The following is a 25,908-nucleotide window of genomic DNA, read 5'->3' on the forward strand; positions in this document are numbered from 1 at the left end:
AGCCGCACCTAGTCTCGATATTTCGTGGGTTAGTGGTGATTCATTTAAAAATACTAATTTATTATTATTTTAGCAATCAGATTTCAATTTTCAACAGTAACATCTGACACTTAGTTATTATCCATTTTGGTCTCGATGCTCGAACGGCTCCTGAAGCGGGTCAATGCAGGAAACCTTGAAACATTTGATGAACACAAGATGGAAATCGATTTTCCGAACTTGGGAGTCAACTTTGCAATTGAGCAAAACGAGCGGCACATACGCTCACTTCACGCCGGTGAACTCTGGCTTAACTTTAACCCACATAACAAAGTTGAATGTAAACACAATACGGCAGAAGTTTCCGAAGTTCCAGTTCACGGCCGCGAGGCGCCGCGGCCCCCGGCGGCCCATGCCCCGGCTCCATCCTTGCCCCCCGCGCCCCAGTTGGCCACCCCCGCGACTCGCGCAACACCCCCGCGCTGAACTTGCAAAGTCGTTACTGCCACCCTTTCTCCAGCTCAGATTAAAGCTTCATTGAACAATGTTTTTAATTGATAAAGATAAACCAATTCAATTTTGGTTACGAATGTTACGATCGAGCATATACGAGTAGTACTAGTATCTAGATCTCACCCGACTGTCTTCGGATAATATACTATGACGTAACTTTCTGGTAGAGAATGCCTTATAGCATTAAGTCCACCTTTTCTACATTAAGGTTTTCTTTTGCACAGTAAAACTTCAACAAATAAACTAATATAGGGTGAGAGTTTTGAATGATTCACGGTTATTTTCATTAGACTTATATTGACCGGGATATAGACCGTGATTACATTTTTGATTTGATTTGACTTGACCTTTTTGATTTGACCAGGGAGCTCGACAAAAATCAAAAAGGTAATCACGGTCTATATCCCGGTCAATGTAAGTCTAATATAGGGTGAATAAAAAGGACTAGCCATACTTTGCATAGTGACTATTCAGGTCATAATCTCATAATGAACAACTTTTATTACAGGATCAATGCTGAAATCGCGAAAAAAATTGACTGTTATATACATTCCAACCAAAACCGCTCATCCATATGCTGTCAACTCCAAAGTTTAATAAAAAATACTTAACCGTTGACTGAAATAAGGAGGTACACCTGTCTAACGCGTCCCAGAAAGCGCGTAGGTACCTCGTGTCTTATCAAATGACACCGTTTGATACGCGTCTTGCTACCTTATCTATATGTCGAAATTCTTCCACGTACAACACATCCTAGTAACAAGGTGAAATTTCGGTTACACTAACGACAATTTTAGAAGCTAGAAGCTCCTGCACTAATACTGAATATACTGATAAACGCCACATAAAAAACATGACTCATTGCAGCCAAATTTATTGATAGTTTTCATTTTAGATAAGACTTTTAATGATATGAGACTACTTTGCTAAGGATTATTTTTGGAAGTTCGAGCTGTTATTTTGTGACTAGAAAAGTAAGCAAATTATCTGTTGACTGTTAGATATAACGTAATAAACGTGTATCTCCACAGTAAACATGGCACTAGTCATTGCGATGAAGCCGTCGTGAGCAGATAGCGAGCTCTCGGCGTTATACTAGTCTCAGACGCTGCTTGCTGAAGCCACCTGTTCGGCCACGGCCAGCGACACCGCTGGCGCTGCTCACGACCCCGGCCATAACACGCAGCCATCGTCGTCGATAGATAACGTGTATACATTACAACCAAGCTTATCATCGATACCTTACTTATTGGTGGACTGAAGTGTTTGCGCGACTGATATGGCCGGCGAGGACCAATCGATTCCCTCGATTTATCGAATCTTATCATGATCATGGTGAACATTCGTACCTCGTGTCAATTCCCCGATATCGTATCAAAGATATCGTAAAAGTATAAATATGGGCCCATTGATCGATCCGGTCTCTGTACAAGTACAAGCTGTGTGTCGTCTGCCTGTCAGGAATAGCAAAGTGTAGTGTCCCGGTCTGGAGCCCTGCGTGTCTCCTGGTAACAGTGCTTCCGTAATAAGTGTCGTTACATTTTACTAATCATATTTTTCACGTGGACAAAATAATTTATTTCGTTGTTAAATAGTTCCGCCCTCGTGGCCGTCCATGGTTCATATTTATAGAGGATTTGGTCGTTCCTAGTAATTCTTTGTAGCCATTATAGTACTTACTTAAAAAATAGTCGTTCAAATGATAGTAAAGTAATTAAGTTCTGAGTTAGTGTAATTGTAAAACAAAACGATTACGTAACAACATATGGTGGTCCAATGGCACATGTGTTTGCTCATTCCGCACGTCCTGTCGTGCTGGAAATGGTGTATGTATGTGTTATTAATAACATTTTATAATTTAAATGCTTCAATTATCAAAATGCGATTACATTTACTATGGAGCTACGTAGGACCGCTGACGCGACAGGAAAAAAATAGGTGTTCTTATCAGAGAACGTTAGCCGCACCTTTTCAAGCGGTGATAGCGGGCGCGCGCTTCGAATCGAGCGCTCACTCCGATTGTCACATCTGTGTAACACGCTGGAAAATACCAAGGTCTAATAATTTCTTATGTTTGCAGTCTCAAGCAGAACCGCCGGCTTCACGTCTGAGTTGGACAGGGGATCTAGGCAGTTTGAAGTGGAATGCTGCCAGATCTATCTTTCCAGCTCACGCGTGGAGCCGCGACAGGTCTACAGCGTCTTGCCAGCTTACCACACGATGCACCAAGAAAACGCACAAGAAGATGAGCAGTTAAGGGTTAAGTGGAGGTGTGATCTCTTCACTTTTTTTGGTTAAAGTGAGATTCAACTCCTCCAACTTAATCCTTACTTGCACAATCGACACAGACGAGGCGAACCAAGATACGAAGACCAATTTTATTTTGATGATGATTTTATTTTTCGTCACAATTCTTGATTGTAATGTTTATCACATATAGCTATTATATTTTCATTCATTTATGATTAACACATAAAAAAATATTTAACAATAAATATGTTTTTTTTTGTAACATACAACTAACATTATGAAACGAAGTGTGTTAAAATTAGGGTCATATTAAAATTCATGTTATTTTTTTAAGTAACTGTACAAATATATTCTCTATTATGTTTAAACATGAACAAGATATTAAAATAATATGTACACTTGTTTTATTTTACCATCACTCAAAAATATTCCATTTTACTGGCAGTGGCATACTTGCGAAACTGTAGCGCCACTGTGCGCGCGCATGAGTATTATTCGAGACCCAACGCCCTGTAGACTAGCCTGAAGTGCACCACAAATCACTAGAAAAAAATCACAACACCCAAAACAAAAAATGGGCAAAAAAACGTTGGTAACACCGGTGCGCTAAAAAAGCTTGCAAACTTCACGCACCTAACCTGCGCTGGACATCGACTCGTCCGTATTCTCTAAACTCTGGGAAAATGTATATTGATTTTTCAAAGAAAAGTCAACCGATGTAACAAAACACCGTTCGCGGAGTGTTTATACGCGTTTAGAAGTGTCGCGGTCGATGTGCTGTGTCGTCGAGATGGTGCGACGGTGTATCTCGGCGCGTTCCCAGTGAGATCGGAGAGTGTTGCGTCGCGCGGCCGACGGCCCGGAGCCCGGCCGCGGCCAGGGCCTGGGCGCGCCATGGACGCCGGCGCCGCGGACCCGCTGCGAGCGGCCAGGCCGTGAGTATCAGAGCCGTGTGCCCAATGCTGAGGCGCTTGTGTCGATGTTGCGAACCACACCGCCGCGCGGATTATTTCGGTCGCCGCGCTCCCATCCGAGGTTGCGAAACGTCCCGTGCGCTTTCCGCGATCCGCGCTCGCCTCTCGACTCTCGTCGCAGCGAGCGGCGGAGTCGCGGGGCTACATTCTCTCGCCCGGAGTGCGTCGTCACGGCCTCCGTGGCGTTGCGCCATTTCGAAACGCTCGCGTCTGTCCTCCGTCCTCCGCCGCGGCCGAGTTCCGAGGAGCGAGGACACGGAGCCGCAGGGCTGATAGCGATCGGGCGGCGCGGCATCCGAGCGTGACCGCGCGCGCTCATGCCCGGCGCCCGACATGAATGAGCGGCCCAGCGGCTCGCCACCGCTGGGTAAACATCGTAAATCAGAGTCGTGTTTACAGTTTTTGCTCGCCCCGTCTTTGTCCGTCGCGGGCGGCGCCGCGCGGCGAGCTAGTGCGCGCTAGCCCGCCGAGCGCCCGTGTCGCCCGCGGCACGTCCGAGTGAATTATGGCTAGGTGCATATACGCCGTGCACTACACTACACACATACCTACACCGCACGCATAGCTATAGCTGTGTGCAGCGAAGGCTGTACCTACCTACTCAAACAAAGCATTTCGCCCTCAAATCCATAGTGCGGGGCTGGAGCGCCGGACCCGCAAGCCGCACGACCGCGCGCCGCTCCCGACCACGGTCCCGGTGATGTCACGCGATATTACTGAGTTTTCCAAACATCTGTGACTGTCAATTGTTAATTTTAGTCTGCATTTTGAGGTTAGGTTGTGATTTGTGCCTTTAATGCGAGTCTCGCTCGTGTCGGGGCCGTGATCCGGGGCCAGGGCCGCGCGTGGAGCCCGACGGCTCGGGGCGCACTCGCGGCGCGCGGGCGTGGAGTGTGCAGTGTTGGTGCATTGTTTCATGTGCAGTGATGGCAGTGAGAACATAGTGCAGTGACAAGTGCTTTTAGTGTCGGATACCACATCAGTGTGGAGACTTTGCGGCCCATGTAATACAGGCCGTCCTAATGCTCAGGTGAAGTTGTAGCTTGTGTGCCGGTTGTCCCCGGCCGAGTCAGACCACTCCCTGCTAACTCAGCTAAATTGCGACACTAACCAAACAAAAAAGCTCATAAACATGGTTGCAAAGTGATTACATCAGCTAGTTGCTACAATCCATTCTTTCTCTCTTAGGAAAATGTAAATTAACCATACAAAAACATAACTTCAAGATACACCTCAAATAAGAAAGACAAAAACATGAATCTTTTCCCTTCCTGTCCTCACTTGTTACTGGGTGTACACAATATCCACAAGGAAAACATTATCTACCATGGCGGGGCATGATGGTTATGTGTAATTATTATTTTATTTATTTACTTCCTTTACAAGGTTATGACATAATCTGAAGCATGTAAGAAACTGACAGGATTTTTATTAGGGAACAAACAGGATTTGTATCAATAGATACATGGCTTTATTATTCTTTATTATCAATTAAACAATCAGCATTTACACTATTTACTATAATTACACACTGTTCAACAATTTACCAGTGATTTTAGTCAAATTCATATAATGAAACTTAGCAAAGTTGAGTATCCACTCAGTTGCCTTGAGTAATTGTGGGAACACTGTCATTTTCATTTGGCAGCATAGCCATGAGAAAGTGATGGGTGTGCATTGTTATGTCACACAAAATTTATGTTTTTATTGACTCAGTGATTCCAGACTGTTATGATTTATGATCAAACAATGGATTTACAAATAAATGCTTTTTTTCATGTAAATTAAAGTGAACAGTGATCTAGAAATTCAATTGCAGCCTAATTACATAATTTTGTTATTGTTGATGATTACATTAATATTTTCTGCTGATAATGATGCGATTTTTGTACAATGATTATATTTTGAGAGTATCAGATTTTAATATATAGGTTATTTTTTAGTAATTTTCTAGGCTTATAGAAGCTTTTGCCCCAATTCTATAACTGATCATTTAATAGGATAATTGAACATATTCTGTCCAATCCCATTGCTATTTTTACTATAAAACGGTATGGTATGTCATTTTTAACATTAAAACATCAAATCTGCCACTGTAATAAGCTTCAGAAGCACAAATTACATTTTAATTTCACAACTAAACATAAATAAACATGTATACACACACATGTCTACATTATTAAAAATAAAGCAGGTAGCATGTCATTTGACACAATAAAAGTTTTAATTTGTGTAACCAAACACTATTGAAAACAGTCATGAATGTAACAGCACTTAAGCCAATTACTTGGACATAAAATTGTTGTTTACAAACATTGATTAAACCACTTTGGACTGTCTGGCGAGTGTCTGTGGACCAGGGATGTAACGGATGTGGTTTTAACGGAACCGGAAGCGGAAGCAGAAGTTTTGAATTTAGTTTAACGGAAGCAGAAGCGGAACCGGAACCAGAAGCGGAAGTTATACATGTTAAAAACGAAATGAAAAAATACCACATAGGTATAACATACATAAACCAAAACTACTTAAATTACCTAGAACTTTTAGGTGTTTACTGTTCAGCCTGTAATCAGCAGTTTGTAATCAGCCTTTAGGCCCACTTAGGTTTTAAAAACGAAAAGTTACCTGATATTTTATCTTAAGTATATCATTCATTACAATCCCAAAATTTAAATCACCTTGAACTTTAAGATGTTTAGTTGTTTAGGTAATCACTAAAAATCACATAAGAATCCTTTTAAACCTTTATTATACGAAAATAAAACTTACTCGTAGGTAGTATAATACAATCCAAAACTAACCAGTAAACATTATATGTGTAATTGTTAGCACACAATTAAATTTTTAAATTAAATGGAGTGATTATAAAAGAAGTAAACTGTATTTAATAAATAATAAACAAAAGCTTAGCAGCTTTATCTTCCGGCAGTTTGCTTCTAAGGGGATCGTAGATAAGCCCTGCACCACTGAATAGTTGTTCACTCGCTACTAACTAGGTGGACAGGACAAATATTGGCGCGCAATGGAATGAAGCGATTGATGTTTAGTATCGCAGCACGTGGCAAGCGGAGAGATGAGCGAGTGACAGGTATAGACCTGTTGGTCTTTGATGTACGCCGCTCATGTCCCACCGTCGCGCTAGGTTCCGACATCCGCTATAACTTCCGTTTGAAAAATAACAGAACCGGAACAGAAGCGGATGTGTAAAACAAAACGGAAGTTCCGCAGAAACGGAAGCAGAAGCAGAGCTCCGTTACATCCCTGCTGTGGACTATTATCTTTTTTTATCAATGTTGCCATATGCCTGTAGGTTTGTTATGGTTATAGACTTTAGTTTTTGTTGTGCATTAGGTACTTAGTGCTTATTTATGATATTAAAGTGATCTAGCAAAATAACACTAAAGTACAGTATGGAATGAATATGTATTAGTTTTTTCATCTTATTGCAATAGATGAAGGTGAAGAAATGTACCTATCAAAATTTTTACTTGAATTTTTATCTCAGAGGTCTTTTAGCAAAAGGAAGGCAGCATAATATGTGACTTAGAGCCCCTACTACCCTTACTAGACTACTACTACTAGAATTTTAGGTAATTTCTGAAAAAAATTGAATTTGTCTAGACTACTTAACTGATTTACTAATTAGGGTTCCGTACCTCAAAAAGGAAGAATGGATCCCTTATAGGATCACTCGTGCATCTGTCTGTCCGTCTGTCACAGCCAATTTTCTCCAAATCTACTGAACCGATTAACTTGAAATTTTGCACACATATGTTAACCTGTGACCCAAAGATGGACATATTGTTTTTTTATGGAGATAGTTTGAGGAAGGATTTTATAAATATGTATAAACATCCAGTTAATTGCAGCCCTTTCCCATTCTAGTTTCATCTAAATAAGCAATACAAAACAATATGACAAAGACTTGAGCAATCAAAAATGAACATCATTAAAATACTGGGTTAATCAGAATTGGTTTATTAGAAAAAACTTAGTCCATGCAGTCATGGCTTTTATATATTTGACTATTACTTATAATACTAAGAATTTCACCGCTCCCTATCCTCCCAAGTGTTGTGTGTTGTTGTGTGTTGTGTGGGCAGCAACCTGGCACTGAAACTGGAGCTTTATGTGCTCAGCCTACCTCTTTTCGGAGTACAGGTGTTTATGCATATGTACTGTATGTATAACTATGATTACAGAGATGTGGTTCATTAGACTTATTTGTTTATCTTCAACAGTTAAATAAAAGAAAAGTAAGCAATTCTAAAGCTCTCATTGCTACATCAAGCTCATTACTCATAAGCATAACAATAAAAATAAACAATGAGGCCATACAATCACACTTATCTGCCACAGATAAGGGTGTTGATAATACTTGGTGTTCCATGTCAAAAAGTTCCATATGTCTCATGTGTAGGGACCATTTTAATCTTCTCTTTGGGTATTTTAGACAGCTTAGCAGAAAATAATAGAAGTTAAAAGTGGCAACGTTGTAGTGTCATCATTGTCATCAATTTCCAAATGTGCTTTGCCTATAAGCCCGTAACTCGTAGGCGGAGCACATGATACTACTCAAGTTTCAGTGCCTGTCTTGGCAATTAAGGGGCTGAAAGAAAACGAAATTGTGACATTAATATATGGGATGCATAAAAACTACAAACTGAGTGGTACTTTAGTGTCAAATTGGCAACTCAAATAAGACTCATATGGCTGGAGGTGCTTAAACTTATTGACTCAAAGATGATATCAGATCTTAATAAGTCTGTAGTGTGTTTATGTCCGGGTGTTTTTTATGTATTTAAGTATTTATTACTATCTTTTGCATGTGACTTTTTAGAAAGATTTTAAGGCTCAATTTTAATAATACAGTGAAACCTGGATAAGTGAGACTTCAAGGGACGACAAAATTTATCTCACTTAAAGAGGTATTCCACTTATTCAGGGTCTCAGTTAGATAGGTATAATACAATGTTTGTCTCACTTACAGAGGGTATCACTAATAGAGGCCAGAATAGGGGGATGTGTCAGTTATAGAGGTGATAAGGTGTTTTTCATATAGTTATTATTAGTTGCATACTGCATACTAAAAGAAAAGGTAAATAAGCCTTGTCTTTAAATAAAATATAAGACTTTTAAGTGTCATTGTGTCATAGAAATTTTATATTATGAAAGTTATATTTTTTTATAATTTTTATGTTACAAATCGAAATTTTAGTTTTAATTACTTAAAATAACCAAGAAACCCTTAACTCACCGAAACACAAAGAATCAATCGCGTAATTTACAGATGGGCTAAGAATTATTAAAAATATGGAAAAAGATTTTTAAATTGATGAGATGATTCATGTCCAAGTTACAGAGGTCATAGATTGACTGTATCTCAGATACAGAGGTAAATTTCAATAAAATTCTTAACAAACAATTAAGTAAATATACATTTCAAATATAGTCTCAGTAATAGAGGTAAAATACATACTCTGTCTCACTAATAGAGGGAAATGTGACTAAAAAATCGAAAAGGCTAATCTCAGTTATAGAGGTCTGTTTTGTCTCACTAACAGAGGTAAATCGGTGCGAAAGTGTCGGGACCGCACCTTGGGTCCCAGCTAAAGAGGTTTCTCACTTATCCAGGTCCCACTTAACCAGGTTTCACTGTACATACATACATACATAAAATAAAATAAAATATAATCACGCCTGTGTCCCATGAAGGGGTAGGCAGAGCACATGAAACTACTCGTTTCAGTGCCACTCTTGGCAAATAAGGGGTTGAAAGAAACCAAAACTGTGACATAATTATAGTTGTGCCATATATTAATTTTAATAAAAATTTTAGTTTATCTCAATTTGGGGCTAGTGCTGTTATGTTAGTGGTGTTTATTTGGTTTATTACATTTAGGTATTTATGGCAAGGAAAGAAGTGAGACTTATTCTTGGAGACAAGGACAACACATGTATATCTTACTTATAGCAGTTATAGTTAATCCATACTAATATTATAAATGGGAAAGTGTGTGTGTCTGTTTGTTTGTCCGTCTTTCACGGCAAAACGGAGCGACGAATTGACGTGATTTTTTAAGTGGAGATAGTTGAAGGGATGGAGAGTGACATAGGCTACTTTTTGTCTCTTTCTAACGCGAGCGAAGCCGCGGGCAAAAGCTAGTAGACAATAAATGCCTTCTGCAAGCACTTTGAGCACTAGGTTCAACACATTGCAAAATGCTAACCTACCTAAACACCACCATTGATATTCATATATTCAACTTGCAACATGCATAACATGGCGGCTGAATAACAATAATACAAATTATTTAGGTACAATAAGTTTGTTTTCACAATATTATAATTACAAATACATGCAATCAAAAGGTGGTTCTACATGAGATTTTACAAATGTTTAACATGATGTATGCATTATTCATGTCCCAGTTTTAGTGGATTTTCACAGTTTTAGTGACAACAGCTAATGATTTTTTTTTCTATCCCATAAAAAGACAAAACAGAGTGAGGCAAACAAGCAGACATCTCAGAGGTCTGATGCCTGATGGTAAGCGATCACCACCGCCCATGGACATTGGACACCCGAAACACCAGAAGTGTTGGAGGTGCGTTGCGTTTAAGATGGGTGTACAGTCTTTTCTTAAGGGTTATATTTTGTGCAGGAAGTACAGACAATTATTTATTTGAGGAGAACTCAAATGGAACTTGGGCCATAAGTAACCATAGAATATTGATACAGACTTGATGCAGTTCTATGACTTCTATGCATGGTAGGGCTAGTGGTTTATTTTATTTAGTTCTAGTGAGTGACCGAAGATTCAGTATAATAGTTTAAGAATGAATGAGAAAGGTTTATTTAAGGTACAGTGGGGCAATTTCGACTAGGGGAAAAAATGCAACTGATCCATTTTTTAGGGTTCCGTAGTCAACTAGGAACCCTTATAGTTTCGCCATGTCTGTCTGTCCGTCCGTCCGTCCGTCCGTCCGTCCGCGGATAATCTCAGTAACCGTTAGCACTAGAAAGCTGAAATTTGGTACCAATATGTATATCAATCACGCAAACAAAGTGCAAAAATAAAAATTGGAAAAAAATGTTTTATTAGGGTACCCCCCCTACATGTAAAGTGGGGGCTGATATTTTTTTTCATTCCAACCCCAACGTGTGATATATTGTTGGATAGGTATTTAAAAATGAATAAGGGCTTACTAAGATCGTTTTTTGATAATATTTATATTTTCGGAAATAATCGCTCCTAAAGGAAAAAAAAGTGCGTCCCCCCCCCTCTAACTTTTGAACCATATGTTTAAAAAATATGAAAAAAATCACAAAAGTAGAACTTTATAAAGACTTTCTAGGAAAATTGTTTTGAACTTGATAGGTTCAGTAGTTTTTGAGAAAAATACGGAAAACTACGGAACCCTACACTGAGCGTGGCCCGACACGCTCTTGGCCGGTCTTTTTTCCATGTTTTACAATGTTTGAATTATATTTAGTGTCCACTGGTTGTACTCGTATATGGCACGCGTGTTCAGTGGATACATGTGGAACTCAATAGTGTAATAATGGAAAAAATGGATCAGTTTTAATTTTCCCCCAGTCGGGATGTGCCCCGCTGTACCTCAGTTTATTTCAGGCTTCAATTTTAATCACGTTTTTCTCTAATTACAATTTGTTTGTATTTAATATATATTATGTCGCCCACTATACGAAACCGACCAATAGGCAACAACAATACTTAGGACTTTTTAGAAGTAAGCAGAAATTAAATGTGAGACTATGGGGCTGTCCATAAATTACGTCATCGATTTTTTCAGATTTTAGACCCCCCCCCTATAATCATCCTATCGTCATATCTTAATGACCCCCCCCCCTTCTCCCAAAATTGACGTCATTACCAGTTTGACTAAATAAAACATTGCAGATTTGAGAAAAATAGGGTATTATATGATTAAAACACTTGGTTATAGAATCATCTTTGATTATTTTTACTTTGGCAATAATCATTGATATAATATAACTACTTATAATATAATATAAATACATAGTATAAAACAAAGTCGCTTTCGCTGTCTGTCCCTATGTATGCTTAGATCTTTAAAACTACGCAACGGATTTTGATGCGGTTTTTTAAATAGATAGACTGATTCTTAAAGAAGGTTTATATGTATAATACATTTAAGTACCACGGGCGAAGCCGGGGCGGGCAGCTAGTATTATATGTAATATTATTGTTAGAGTATTTTATCTGTAGTTATTACTGTATTTGTGTACATCTATGTTGCATTACTTATGTATGTTTATTATGAGTTATTTTAGTATTGTATGCGCCTTAGCCGCCTCTCACATTTGCAGTCTCACTTACTAGGTGTGCTGGAAGAAATTTCTTTTTAGAAATAATCTTTTTGTACGTGAAAAATAAACTATAAATAAGAATGACGTCAATTTCGAAACACCCCCCCCCCCCCCATCAATCATTTACCGTCATCCGCAGACCAACCCCCCCCCCTAATTTAGAATGACGTAATTTATGGACGGCCCCTATGACTACCGTCTCCGACTGAGTTTTTGACGTAGGTTGCATTGGAGTAGTTTCGAAAGTCACATAAAAATCACCACTATTTCCATCGTATCAAGATTCCCCTTTCTAAATTACCCGAGCATTTCTGTGCTTCGAGGTTACCCCAATGCACCGGTGAACGGACGTCATGAGCGGATCCAGGGGGGGGGGGGTCATTGGGGTCATGACCCCCCCGGAGCCTAGGTTGGCCATACAAATAGACCACGTGACCCCCCCCCTCCGGGGCCTGGGTCTTTACCACGTGACCCCCCCCCTCTGGGCACGAAGCTGGATCCGCGCTTGACGGACGTTTTGATGGAAGTTTTTAGTAAGTGAACTAATCATGACTTTATACAGCAGAGGCTATAGACGGCGTTTAGTTCGCTTTCGATATGGAGCTAGCGATGTCATCTTGGCTAAGCCCCACTAGCAGCCGTCGTAGCCGAAGTGACGATCGTTGACGTTATCAGTGGCGATCAAAGCTCAGGCCCCGTAGCCGAATGGCATTTCTCCGACGCCAAACGAAAGCGATACGCCGCTGGCTCTGTCGCGCCAATACGCAAGCGCGATAGAGATAGATATCTACTAGCGCTTCGTTTCGTGAGCGTTTCGTGAGCGATTGTGCCATTCGGCTAGCCACCCAGTCTGGCTCTATCGCGCCTCTACAACGGTTGATTGTGACACAAGCTATAATTGATTATTAATACTGTAACATCTGTAAACTGATATGCACAATCTGACAATAAATGATTAATTGATTACTTACTTACAGAAGAAAAAAAAAACTGTTTATTTCAGTCATTTTTTATAGAATTTTACAAACAAAACTCTTAATCTATTATTATTTAGATTCTAATTGAGTTAGGTCAGAGCTATAGGGGGAGCTACGATACACTTAAGCCTCCGCCGCACATGAGCGTTTTGAGAGCTGGACGTGAGCGGTAGGTACGCAGGCGCTGGCGGCTCGTTCTCATCGCGCCCAGCTCATGCCACGCTCTCAAAACGCTCATGTGTGGCGTGTAAAGCCTCCGCCACACATAAAGCGTTTTGATAGCGTAGCGTTAGCGGTGCGCCGGCGGAACGCTGCCGTTCCGCTCGCAATCCCCGCGCATTCCGCTCGCAATCCGCGCTTGTTAGTTCCCGCCGCCGTTCGCTGGGCCCAACGCCACCGCTATCGTTGCGCTCCGCTACCGCTCCGCCTATGCTATTAAAACGCGCATGTGTGGCCGAGCTTTAAGACTCGAGTGGACGCTCGGAGCAGAGCGTTCGACGGGGCGGGCGGGCGTGCGTCGACTCAGGGCACTTGTATGAGGTTCAATTGTATGCAGCCACTCGGGCAATACACTAACAAAGCGTAAGCCATTGTGATGCCTCTGTAATGCAGCTGAACCCCACATTGGCTCCCTTGCGCCGTGACCCCGACCCCGCGTTTCGCTTCAATGTTATACGAGTACCTATTCCATGCCGGATTTACATATGACATTTGTTTAACAAAATACTCAAAACACAATGCGATTATCATGTAAATTAAAAAGTCATGCTGGTTTTGTAGGTAGAACGTTTCAGGAGTACTAAAAGTTTTTCATATCACGCGTTCGGAAAGACAACTCTTCCTCCCCGCTAAAGGGTGCACACTGCATTTTTCTGTACAATTTTATAAACATTTTATAAACATCACACAATTTAAATTAAACATTATTATGAACATACTTATTTCCTTAAAGCAGTATGTGTGATATGGTGTAGCAAAATATTTTTATCTGCGGCGTTTACAGCTCTCACTACGCTCTGGATTCCATTTTAGAATGCTTCGCTAGAGTCGCTAGGCTCAAGATTTATTTATATAGAATCCTGTTGCTTCGTTCTAACGTTCAGTGTAATCCCTCCCTGTAAGCCTTCACGATAAATTATGTCAGTTTGCTTCCTTGTGACTTGTGTTTGTAAACACAACCGGCTATTTTTAACCCCCGACGCAAAAACGACGGGGTGTTATAAGTTTGACGTGTCTGTCTGTCTGTCAGTGTGTGTGTCTGTCTGTGGCATCATAACTCCCGAACCGATTCAGATTTAGTTTTTTTTTGTTAGAAAGGTGGATATCAGACGCATCCCTATAGCAACGTAGCACAGCACATCTCTGGTGAAAAGGCACCCTTATATTCAATAGTTCATCACGTTGACTATACTCATAAAATATAACAGTATATCTAACCCAATATCGTGGAATGTCGATAAACGTAACTTTCATAATAGCGATCGCGCAACCGCTCGTTTGGCGAATCTAGCCGACAGCGAACATCTGCCCTTGACATTTCTACGTGACATGTGACGTGCCACGGGTGAAGGCACAGATTCTATACCCCTATAGTATTTTGTACCTGCGATGAGTTCTGCAACACTTGAAAATAAACCGAATTACCCATAGTCACATCTCGGACACTGGTTGTACTAATATGTATTCTGTGACACTGGCGATCAAATATTATGAAAGAAGCGCGTTCCTAGCACACATTCTAAGCTCGTGTAGGTGAACGCGTACTATGCTTGTATGAGTGAGATATGACAGGTCGGCTGTTCGCGTTTAAAGGAAAAGGAAAGTGACTTGATGGTTACCTTTTTGGAAAACATAGCAAACCTCTTTTAAATTGAAAATCTTTTAATAAATGTAAAAATTACAAGCGATTTCATTGATTATGGTTGGATATAGCTCAAAATTAGTTTTAAGGTTTAGTATTTCTTTCTTCTTTCCTCCGAGTTTTCTAAAGCCCCCCAATCACGTTACGATTCATCGTTTAGATCGATCGGATAGATATCGTGGCGATCGATCGCATTCGCAAGCGTCCACACACATTCGATCCATCGTTGCGATGTTCATGCTTGCACGGGATTTTGTTGTGATGTCCGGTATCGTATGCGATCAGGTAAATAGTTAACGATATTGACATACACTGTCGATCGACGGGTTGTATAGATATATCGCACCGTGGGGGCTTAATGTGAATCGCTGATCGAGTATTATAGAGAGTTACTGTCGAAGTAAAATGTGTAATCACAGTGCATAGACTTAAAACATCTCTCTTGACACAGGCTTAAAACTTTTGAACCTCAGTTTTGACAATTTGGCCCATATTCTTAGCTTGATATGTGTTAAAATGTCAAATATTAATATTAGCGCCATCAAGCCGAGCGTTCCCCAAAGGTGTAACGCCATCTAGGCCACCGTACCTCTAGGGCTCTCTTTGAGGTACGTTTTTTTCTTAGACTATCTGTCTATTCTGTCTATACGGAGTTATATATGTCTTTGCCCACACTTCATGTTCCTGTCATAAAAACTTCACTGTTTACATACCCTCAACACTGCACACCAAATGAAACCTTCTCCCGTAGTAGTAAAAAGTAAAATACATTCTGTGGAAGGTAGTCAAAGTTTGCAAACATGTAACAATGTTACTCCCGTGTCTAAGGAGTTTGACCTAGTTGTATTAGCACTTGCACTGGTAATGGCTGAATCTTTAAGAATCTAAAGAACTAAAAAACTTTTGCAAAATTATCCTTAAGCTGTTCTTCAAGGACATTTTGATCAGAAGGGCATTTTCAGAATTTGGGACGACAATTAAGCATAAAATCTGTCTAAAAATTAACTTTTTTCACGTTCTGAATGTAGATTAAGCCTCCGCCAGACATAAAGCGTTTTGATAGCGGAGCGCAATGATAGCGGTGCACCGGCGTTCCGCTTGCAATCCGCGCTCGTTAGTTCCCGCCGGCGTCCTCTGGGCGCAACGCCAGCGTTCGTCCGGTGCACCGCTATCGTTGCGCTCCGCTGACGCTCCGCTACCGCTCCGCCTACGCTATCAAAACGCGCATGTGTGGCCGAGCTTTTATCGTTTAAAGTTTATGTAATTAGCACAAAAATAATATTTTTATTCAAATTTAATTCTTAATTGTCGTCACAAAACTGTCAGCGAGTTAATTTTTGTTAACGACTTACGCTAATTTTGGGTCGCAAATTCTGAAATTTCCCAGAATTCCTGTTGGATAATATGGTCGAAAGAACCTTATAGTAGTTATAGGTACTATACCTGAAGCATTATTTTCTTTCATTCTCGTAAAGCATCTTTTTTATTTATTCACCAGTACAAATTTTGACAAAGAATTTTCGAACGATTAAAATGTATTTTTTGCGGTTCGCGTCACCGTACTTTCTTATATTAATAATATTAGCGCCATCTAGCGAGAAGCAACTAAAGGTAGCGGCATCTATCGACCATGTATTTTCTTCATGGTTCCGAGGTACATTTTTTTTTCTTACACTTTTACTGTCTATACGAAGTTATACGTCATATACATACATCTATGCTAAGTATGAGTTAGCATAGGCCCATCGCTCCCACGCCAGCACAAGCTATAAGCATACCTAGTTAGTACCTACAGCCAGCGTTCGCGTTGCAACACCAGCGACCTACTTGCTCAGATAACGCCACAGATACACTGATAACCTGCGCGTGCGACTGCCCTAGGATTATCCGTGTAAACATCTCAAGGTGGACTTTAACGAAGTTTCGAGGATGCATTGTCTCGTCTCGAAAACAATGACGTCCTTCGAGAATATTCCATTTTCGTAAATATGGGGTTGTGCAAAAGGCTTGTTCATGGTATAGTATCCATGATGGGCGACAGTAATTGTTCACAATTAGGAAATCACTCTGTTCGTTTGGCGCTTATGTGTATTTATATAAAAAAAAATGGGGTTTTGGGTTAAATTGTGGTGTAGGCGAGAGGCTGGCAACCTGTCACTGCAATGCCACAGTTTCGTTTTCTTTTAACCCCTTATTTGCCAAGAGTGGCCCTGAAGCTTTAGTAGTTTCATGTGCTCTGCCTACCCCTTTATGGGATACAGGCGTGATTGTATGTATGTATGTGTATTTATATCATCAGAAAATTACACTACAGTTATACAAATGTTCTTGATGAAGTTGATGACCCACCTAAGTACAGAAAAACAATACAGTATCTGATAAACAACAAGCGATATTTGGGCCATTTTTTTCAAAGTTGTTCACCCCACTTTTTTGTAACATGGGTATTTTTTACACGATTCATACTCAGAATCGAGAGCTCTTTCGATCCTGATAGGAGAAAAAAAAATGTCCCAAGATTTCCATACATTTTTTCGAACCTTCCATTCCGTTACCGCCATACAAAATGTATGAAAAAGTGATAATGGAATGTGAAAGAGCTCGCGATTCTGAGTAGAAAACACGTAAAAAAATCAAAATCTAAAAAAAAAGTGGGGTGGAACTTCTTTGAAAAAAAAAAATGGCCATTTTTGTTAAAAAGTGATCTCTTTCAGAAAATAAGAGTGCTTGTTTAAAAAGCTGGTACAGGTGAACCGTATGTCTTTGGAATAAAGCTTACGAATCCTTCATCCTGGCGCACTGATTTTTAACCCCCGACGCAAAAACGACGGGGTGTTAAGTTTGACGTGTCTGTCTGTCTGTGTGTGTGTGTGTGTCTGTGGCATCGTAGCTCCCGAATGGATGAACCGATTTAGATTTAGTTTTTTTTTGTTTGACTCAGCTAGTCGGGAGTGTTCTTAGCCATGTTTCATGAAAATCGGTCCACTATTATGTCGGGGGTTTAATCTAAATTTTCATTTTGTGGTTAGGTTATAGTTGTATGTACGAGTATGTTACTATGTTACTATAGCCTGTGAGTACTTAACACTATGCTATAGCTATACTATAGGGCAACGAGTCCAACTAAGGGTTTGCCTCGTTGTAGCCTCGAGGTCCGAGCCTGTGCGAAGGGTGACCACACTATCCTAATAAAATATGTTTTTAATTCATTATTCTATCTGGTCTGCTGATTCAAGTATGTGTCTAGTTTGATTACATATCTTATACTTTTAAACGAGCAATTCTTGTATATTTATTTATTTATTTATTTATTTATTTATATATATATTTATTTACACTGACGATCTCGGAAACCGCTCTAACGATTTCGCAGAAATTTGTTATGTGGGGGTTTTTGGGGGTGAAAAATCGGTCTAACTTATCCTTAGGTCCCGGAAAACGCGAATTTTCGAGTTTTCATGCGTTTTTCTTCGCGCGCCATCTCGTGTGCAGTAGTTGTACTGTTAAGACAGAATTCTTTCGGTCGATGTAAGTACTATTTATTGCAAACACTAGATGGCGACACAGGTCAAGGCTAAAACGAATAGAAAATACACTATTTGAGTTTTTGTGGCGAAATGCGCGCCATCTCGTGTGGAGTAGTTGTGTTGTTAAGGCTGAGAATTCTTTCGCTCGATGTAGGTACTATTCATTTTTGAACTAGATGGCGACACATGTTAAGGATACGAAACAGAACCGAGCGAAGCTCGGTTGCCCAGATATTATACATAAATACACGTTTATATTCCGAAAAGGCTTAAGCAGAGCACATGGAACTGCCCAAGTTTCAGTGCCATTCTTAGTAATTAAGGGGTTGAAAGAAAACTAAATTGTGGTATGGCAGTGACAGATTGTTAGCCCAACAATTTAAACCATAATCCCAAAGTCGACTTCTTTATTTCGATCGTTTAGTTTTAAAAGAAGATACAAATGATTTACGTAAGTTTTTTTAGTGGTGTTCTAATATTACAAAATTTCCCCCAGTATATTCTAAATCTTGTTCTGTAATTATTGGACATGCTGTGATAGCTCTGAAATATTTAGCATGAATGATCGACGAAAAGTCCTAAAATCCTGACGTGTTGAATTTAGTTATATACACCCTACTGGGCGACCGATATACGCTACCTAAATACCTAGCCGTCTCTTTATATTTGTTCTTATACCTACTTTTCTAAAGCATATAGCGTAGTAACACTACTAACTTCTTTATATCCTTGTCCTGCCCAATGTGATTAATGAAGGACATATTCAATTTTTTGGAAATTATGAATTAAAAGCCTGGATGGGCAAAAAATATCTATTTTTTTTAATGTTTTACCTAAATCGTGGTACAAAGGAACTTTTAACTATAAATGGGTTTACTCATGGCCACAGACTAGCCGAACCGGAGGTTATATGAGCTAGGAAAGGGATCATCCACATATTACGTCACACCAAATTTCAGGTTTTTGGACCCCTCCCCCCCCCTATGTCACGCTTTTTTGTATCCCTTTAACAGGGCTTGTCACATTTAGTATGACCCCCCCCTCCCCCTTACACTGTGACGTAATATATGGATGAATATAGAACTAGCTTTTGTCCGCGGCTTTGCTCGCGTTAGAAAGAGACTAAATGTAGCCTTTGTTACTTTCCATCTTTATCTTTTCAACTATCTCCACTTAAAAAATCACGTCAATTCGTCGCTCCGTTTTGCCGTGAAAGACGGTCAAACAAACAGACACACACTCTCCCATTTATAATATTATTTACTAATAAATCTAATAATCCTAACTACATATACACAATATGGACACCCTAGCGGACGATCGATCCACGCTAGGTTTCCCCCGGCTAGCCGTCACTTTGTTTGTTCTTATACTTGCTTTCAGTTGCATATTGTGTAACTTAGTTATATGCAACCTGTAAAGAACTGTAGCTTTTTTCTCTGCATTTATTTTGGTGCATTTTCTTTCGAGCATTCGTGGTCGGACACTGTGCGGTGCTTCTTGGGCGAATCCGGGACATCCGGTACTTAGCCGAATGGCACAAACGCTCACGAAACGGAACGCTCGTAGATAGACGGGGTATATAGACGGGGCCAGGTGCCGTAGCCGAATGGCATTTCTGCGACGCGAATCGAAAACGAAACGCCGCGAAAGGTAGTCTGGCTCGTCGCGCCAATACGCAAGAGCGAGAGAGATAGACATATCTACTTAGTATTTTTTACGCTTTTTACAATTTGCGTGTACCTTTGTAAAAGACTTGTACCTTTGTACCTTTCGAGAAACGGGCACCTGATGGTCACTGTTATACATATACACGGAAAAAAAATATTTTAACAATACTACCAGAACGTTTAGTAAAATAGATTTATCGTAACTGATACTACAATCTCGTAATAAAAACAACTGTATTGTTACGTTTACTATATCTTGAATTCAATAGAACTAAGCAAACATTAATATGCACTAAACAGTTCTGTTTGAATTACATATACGAGAACTCTAGTTTTATTTACAACTAATAGAATAAAGGTTACGATAATTCTATTAACAAGAAGCTTCTTGTAATGCCAAAAAAATAAAAATTATCTTTACAATCTTAATCTTAGCGGTTACTATCACAGTATACTTCCTGTAACTTTTTTATACGTTGCCATTACTTTGTAGTTCTCGTAAAGAAATAAAAAGAATATTCTTGTAATGTAAACTCAACGAAGAGTTATATTTAAAAATATTATGTTTGTATAAATATGAACGCATCACTGTCAACTCTATTATTTGTATCGTAGCGAATGCCATCGCAGTATAGTTGATATGACTGTTTTATAAGTTGGTATTACTTTGCAGCTCTTGTAAATAATGACAATAATATTCTCGTAATGTATACTGGTGAACAAATAGTTCTGTTGAAAAAGTATTTAGTTAGTATAAATATGTGTTTCGTTTTTGTAACGAAACGCCATGTTTAAGTACCATTGTATATCTTAGTGAATGCTATAGCAGTATAGTTGATTTTACTTTGCGCCTCTTGTAAAAAATAACAATGATATTCTCGTAATATACACCGAAAAATAATTGTTATAACAAAAATATTGTCCGCATAAATAAATGTTTTGCTTGTGTAACGAAACGCAATGTCAAAGCGCTTGCGGCGTGGTCGGCGGCCATTTACGTGTCATGAGAGATCACGCGTGGACGCGGATCGCAATAGGTTATATTATTTATCGTTAAACGTACTCACTACGTATTATCCATTCGTTTGGTAGTTTCCATTTTAGGAGATGGATGAAGAGGTGCAAAAAATCTTGCAAGGATGGGAGATGGCAGAGTTGGCAAAAGCAGGTGAGTCATGTACCGTACATGTAAAACTTAGTAGATAATTAGAATGGTGAGTAAAAAGGCATTTAATGTTGTATTCATTTTACATTGCATACAAATTCATACGACATTATGTGGGCAAAATCTAAATACTAAACTAATAAGGACTGTCCACGATAAAAAGTGGTCATACATAACATGATAAATCTTTCTTCCTGAATGCACATTTTGAAGCAATATTATATTTTGATAAATCTGTATACATAAAACTATATAATAATTAAAGCTATTCCTTATAATGCTTTAGTGTGTCTGAGGTTTCGCCGAATGTATACCATCAAGCATTTCATTTCTTGTACAGTGTTTTTTAACAAACTTCACACGCTTCCTGGCACAATTTTATAAATACTTATATTTTTATAAGCTGTTTTACACACATTAGAATGACATCTTAGCAGACAAAAAAATACTTTTTGAAACTCATTTCGACTTTTGGGAGTCAGGAAGACTTTCTACTCCAAGCACTGACAGTTGTTTTTGTATGGAGAGCCAAAAAGTGTCAAAAAGTCGAATTCAGCAAAGTTAGAAAATCTCAGTACTTTCTTAATCTGATTACAATCAGAAAAATGATTACTATCGTAAAATCAGTATGTAATAGGGTATATTTTGGCTATTATAATTAAACATTAAAAAAATATTTTTGTCATTAAAACTGTTGTACTTAAAGACTGCAAGAAGACACTTTACAAAAAAATATTGTTATCATGAGATACATACTGCTAAAATTCATAGGCCACCTAAAGTTTATAATTTGTTTGTATTTTTATAATGTAGTTTGATATCTACAAATGATTTGACAAACATGCTGCTTATAAATTCTCATTGTATCAAAAGATTTACCATGTTATATATGAAAACTTTTTATCGTGGACAGTCTTTATATATATCTGAAGTGGACGTAGAATATTACTTATTGTAAAATTTATTCATAGAAATTTTAATGTCTTTTTCAGATGATTTACAATGGTTGCAAGTTTCCTGTGACCCATGCCATACTGTGGAACAAAAGTGGAAAAATTCTGCAAATTATAAATTTTGGACGAAATGAAGGACGGTTCTATTAACACTGACGAATATATGAACAAAGTCTTGCACTAAGGATCGTTGAAATATATTTTTTAACAAATTATATAATTATTTTATTTACTTTCAGATTCACCAATTTTCACCGCTCATAGCATCCATTCCATATGCTGGGTGACCCAGGTTTCCGGATCCCAGTTTCAACTCTAGGCTTCTGTCTCTTGGAACTGGTCCTAGCAACCTGCATTTTATCGGTAGGTACCTATGAATTTGTCTGTGCACTGTATAGACAACTAACATTTCTTGTAAATGTAAGAAAAGGTTTGTTGTCTATACAAGGTGGTACAGTAGGATTAAAGGCTGAGCCACGCCAGATACGTGTACGTAGACGTGCGCGTAGCGTACGCGGTGTAAATGACGAATCCTCATTAGAGATTACACCGCTTGTGTGACGTGTTTCCCGTGTGTGTCTAGCGGTGTATCATCTCTTTTGAAGATTCGTACTTTACAGCGCGCACGCCACGCACACGTCTACGTACACGTATCTGGCGTGGCTCGGTCTTTAATCCTACTGAACCACCTTGTATAGACAACAAACCTTTTTTTACATTTACAAGAAATGTTAGTTGTCTATACAGTGCACAGACAAATTCATAGGTACCGATAAAAATATAACACGTTAACGCAATTGTATATTTATTAGAGAGTACCAGAAATGCAGTTGCTGTAACTAACTTTCTTGTTCTATCAACCATTTAATGAAGTTTACATAAATGAAGAGAATGTAATATATATCAGATGACTTGTATTCTTAACGATACCTATTATTGGCCTAACTAAAGTTTTATAACCTTTACAAGAATTTCTTGTGGAGTTTACATTATTTTGTTTATTTAGACACTCCATTTGTTATAAATACTGAATAATCTAGTAATACACACAATTTGACTGTGTGACCCTTACAATATTTTTATTGTATGATACGTAATGTATATATTACCTTTACAAGAATATATTGTCAAGGTCACATTTCATTTATTAAGCTCTGCAAGAAAATATTATTTATTTGTACGGTCCACGTGTTATGATTACTAAATATTCTAGTAATACACGCTATTTTAATGTGTAGCAATTACAAGATAACTAGTTCACTAAGCTCAACGCATTTAAACAGACTAGTTTAGTTATTTATACTATGTGAACAATTGTCCCAGAATTTACTAGATTTTCTCGTTCAGATTACACTATTCAGGTATCATGGACGAGACTTTTTTCTCCGTGTACCTTGGGTAGTTAAAGCTTTTTGAAGATAGCCAAATGATACATAACCTAACCACAAAATTAAAATTTTGAAAAAAACCCCGATCGCGACATAGTGGACCGATTTTCATGAAACACTCCCGACTAACTCAGCTTTCAAACAAAAAAAAAGTAAATCTAAATCGGTTCAACTGTTCGGGAGCTACGATTCCACAGACAGACACACACACACAGACAGACAGGAATTGAAAAAAAAACCTTCGGACACTTTTTTTCTCCTATTAGGATTGAAAGAGCTCGCGAGTCTGAGTGGAAACCACATAAAAAAATCCAAATAAAAAAAAAAAGTGGGGTGGCAAGTGGCAACTTTTAAAAGAATTACCATGTTGTCTTGTCGAACATTGAAATGCATGTTTCTTCGCTAAACATATGCAGGTCTTGTCACTAATGTCACTATGCATGTCTTTGGTACCGACAATGTTCATTTTACAAATGTCATATTTGTAATACATTATCATTACTAGACTATTGTTATCTTCGGATTTGCTTATTTACATATTGTTTATAAAAAAAACGACTCGCTATGTAGATACCTATCACAATTGAATTATTTCGAATATAATGTCTCGACTAGAAATTGCATTCTCGAGAATGACGTAAATGGGCATTTTTTTTTCATATTCCCGTTTTCACGTTCACACAAAACCGACGATTTCTCCCAAATAAAATCTAGTAATTTTTTTTTAATGCAATTTTTTTTTATGGGATAGGAGGCAAACGAGCAGACAGGTCGCCTGATGGTAAGCGATCACTGCTGCCCGTGGACACCCGAAACACCAGAGGTGTTGGAGGTGCGTTGCCGGCCTTTAATCAATGTATATTGAATACACACAAAAAATTCATTTTGGGAAAGAGATTTCTCGACCCCAATACAAAATATAAGCTTCTGAAATTATTTCCTGTGGATTTTTCTCACACTTTTACTCAATACATATAGCAACATGGAGATAATAAAAGCGTGTCTTTTCTAAAAGACTACTCTACGAAACCCATACAAATATAACTCGAAAAACTTACTTCCAGAACAATATTTCAATTTAAAAAAAAACTTGTTCAGAGGTCCGATTGTCCTTGAAATCCGACAAAGGCCTGACCAAACCCCTGTCATGTTAATTTCTTGAAGGCACCCTCAACCACAGACAGGCTTTTAGACCTCTATCAGTTGAAAACTATAATTATCTAGTCTGTTATAGTGATGAGTTGATGACTTGGTCTTGAGTTATGTCAGATTTTTTATTTGTTTTAGATAGAGTTGACAGATGTAACGAGGTGAAGATCTTTAAAAATATTTTAAGCGGGTTACTCACGTATTAAGTCGATATAGCGTTCGACATGTTTCGGTTCAAATATTAAAATATTTTTAAATATGTATGAGTCTCACGGGAGTTTTATAGAGGTGAAGATCCTTCAGATACAGGACTAAAATAAACCTAGTCACTGTATAGCCTAGACAACATACACCGTGATTTTATTGAAGTCCGTTAACTTTAAAGGAAGGTTCTTCAGGTCAAATATTACAAATTACAATTATTTTCTTTGGGTTCATCGGGTGGTTCCTGATAATGAACCTAACTGCGTTTCGAATTTAACGAAAATCAAAACAACCCGAGGTATAAATTATACAAATAAACTTTAACAATATAGGATAAAACCTGTGAGATCGTGAAAAAAAAATTAAACTAATTTATTAATTTTGGTTAATTTATGTCATTTGCCGTGCTGCTGACAGAGTGCTTAATAGAATCTCGAAATACTATAGAATAAGTCGAATATCCATACTAATATTATAAATGGGAAAGTGTGTGTGTCTGTTTGTTTGTCCGTCTTTCACGGCAAAACGGAGCGACGAATTGACGTGATTTTTTAAGTGGAGATACTTGAAGGGACGGAGAGTGACATAGGCCACTTTTTCTCTCTTTAACGCGAGCAAAGCCACGGGCAAAAGCTAGTTCTCTATAAATCGAAAATATAGTTCTTTTCCTTCCCATCACACTCTGATTTTTAGTCGAAATCCTTTAAAACTCGAATTTAATCTGCCAAAGCGTTCTTAAGGGATAAACTAGGACTTTTTGTTTGAAGTTTTATATATATATTTTTGGCAAGGTATTACTGCAGATGTGCAGGTGACTGTACTTTCTGACTGTATGTAAATTTCGACCTACTAAGGGTATAAATTGAGTTATTACTTAATTTAATGATTCAATCACTTTCGCCCGGTACTGATAATCTTGACTATCGATAATTATAAGGTAAA

General features: G+C 38.6%; 1 protein-coding gene across 1 annotated transcript in view; it reads left to right on the forward strand.

Annotated features, from left to right (window-relative positions):
- Window positions 1-1,939: 1,939 nt before the first annotated feature.
- Window positions 1,940-25,908, forward strand: part of LOC125237289 (nascent polypeptide-associated complex subunit alpha, muscle-specific form-like) — a 121,151-nt gene continuing 97,182 nt past the window's right edge. The window contains 2 exon segments of the mRNA XM_048144278.1: window positions 1,940-2,000; window positions 2,573-3,677. Of these exon segments, the coding sequence (XP_048000235.1) occupies window positions 3,637-3,677 (41 nt within the window). The 5' untranslated portion in view covers window positions 1,940-2,000; window positions 2,573-3,636.

Source organism: Leguminivora glycinivorella, chromosome 21 (assembly GCF_023078275.1).
Source record: "Leguminivora glycinivorella isolate SPB_JAAS2020 chromosome 21, LegGlyc_1.1, whole genome shotgun sequence".
In the NCBI taxonomy this organism is placed as follows: domain Eukaryota; kingdom Metazoa; phylum Arthropoda; class Insecta; order Lepidoptera; family Tortricidae; genus Leguminivora; species Leguminivora glycinivorella.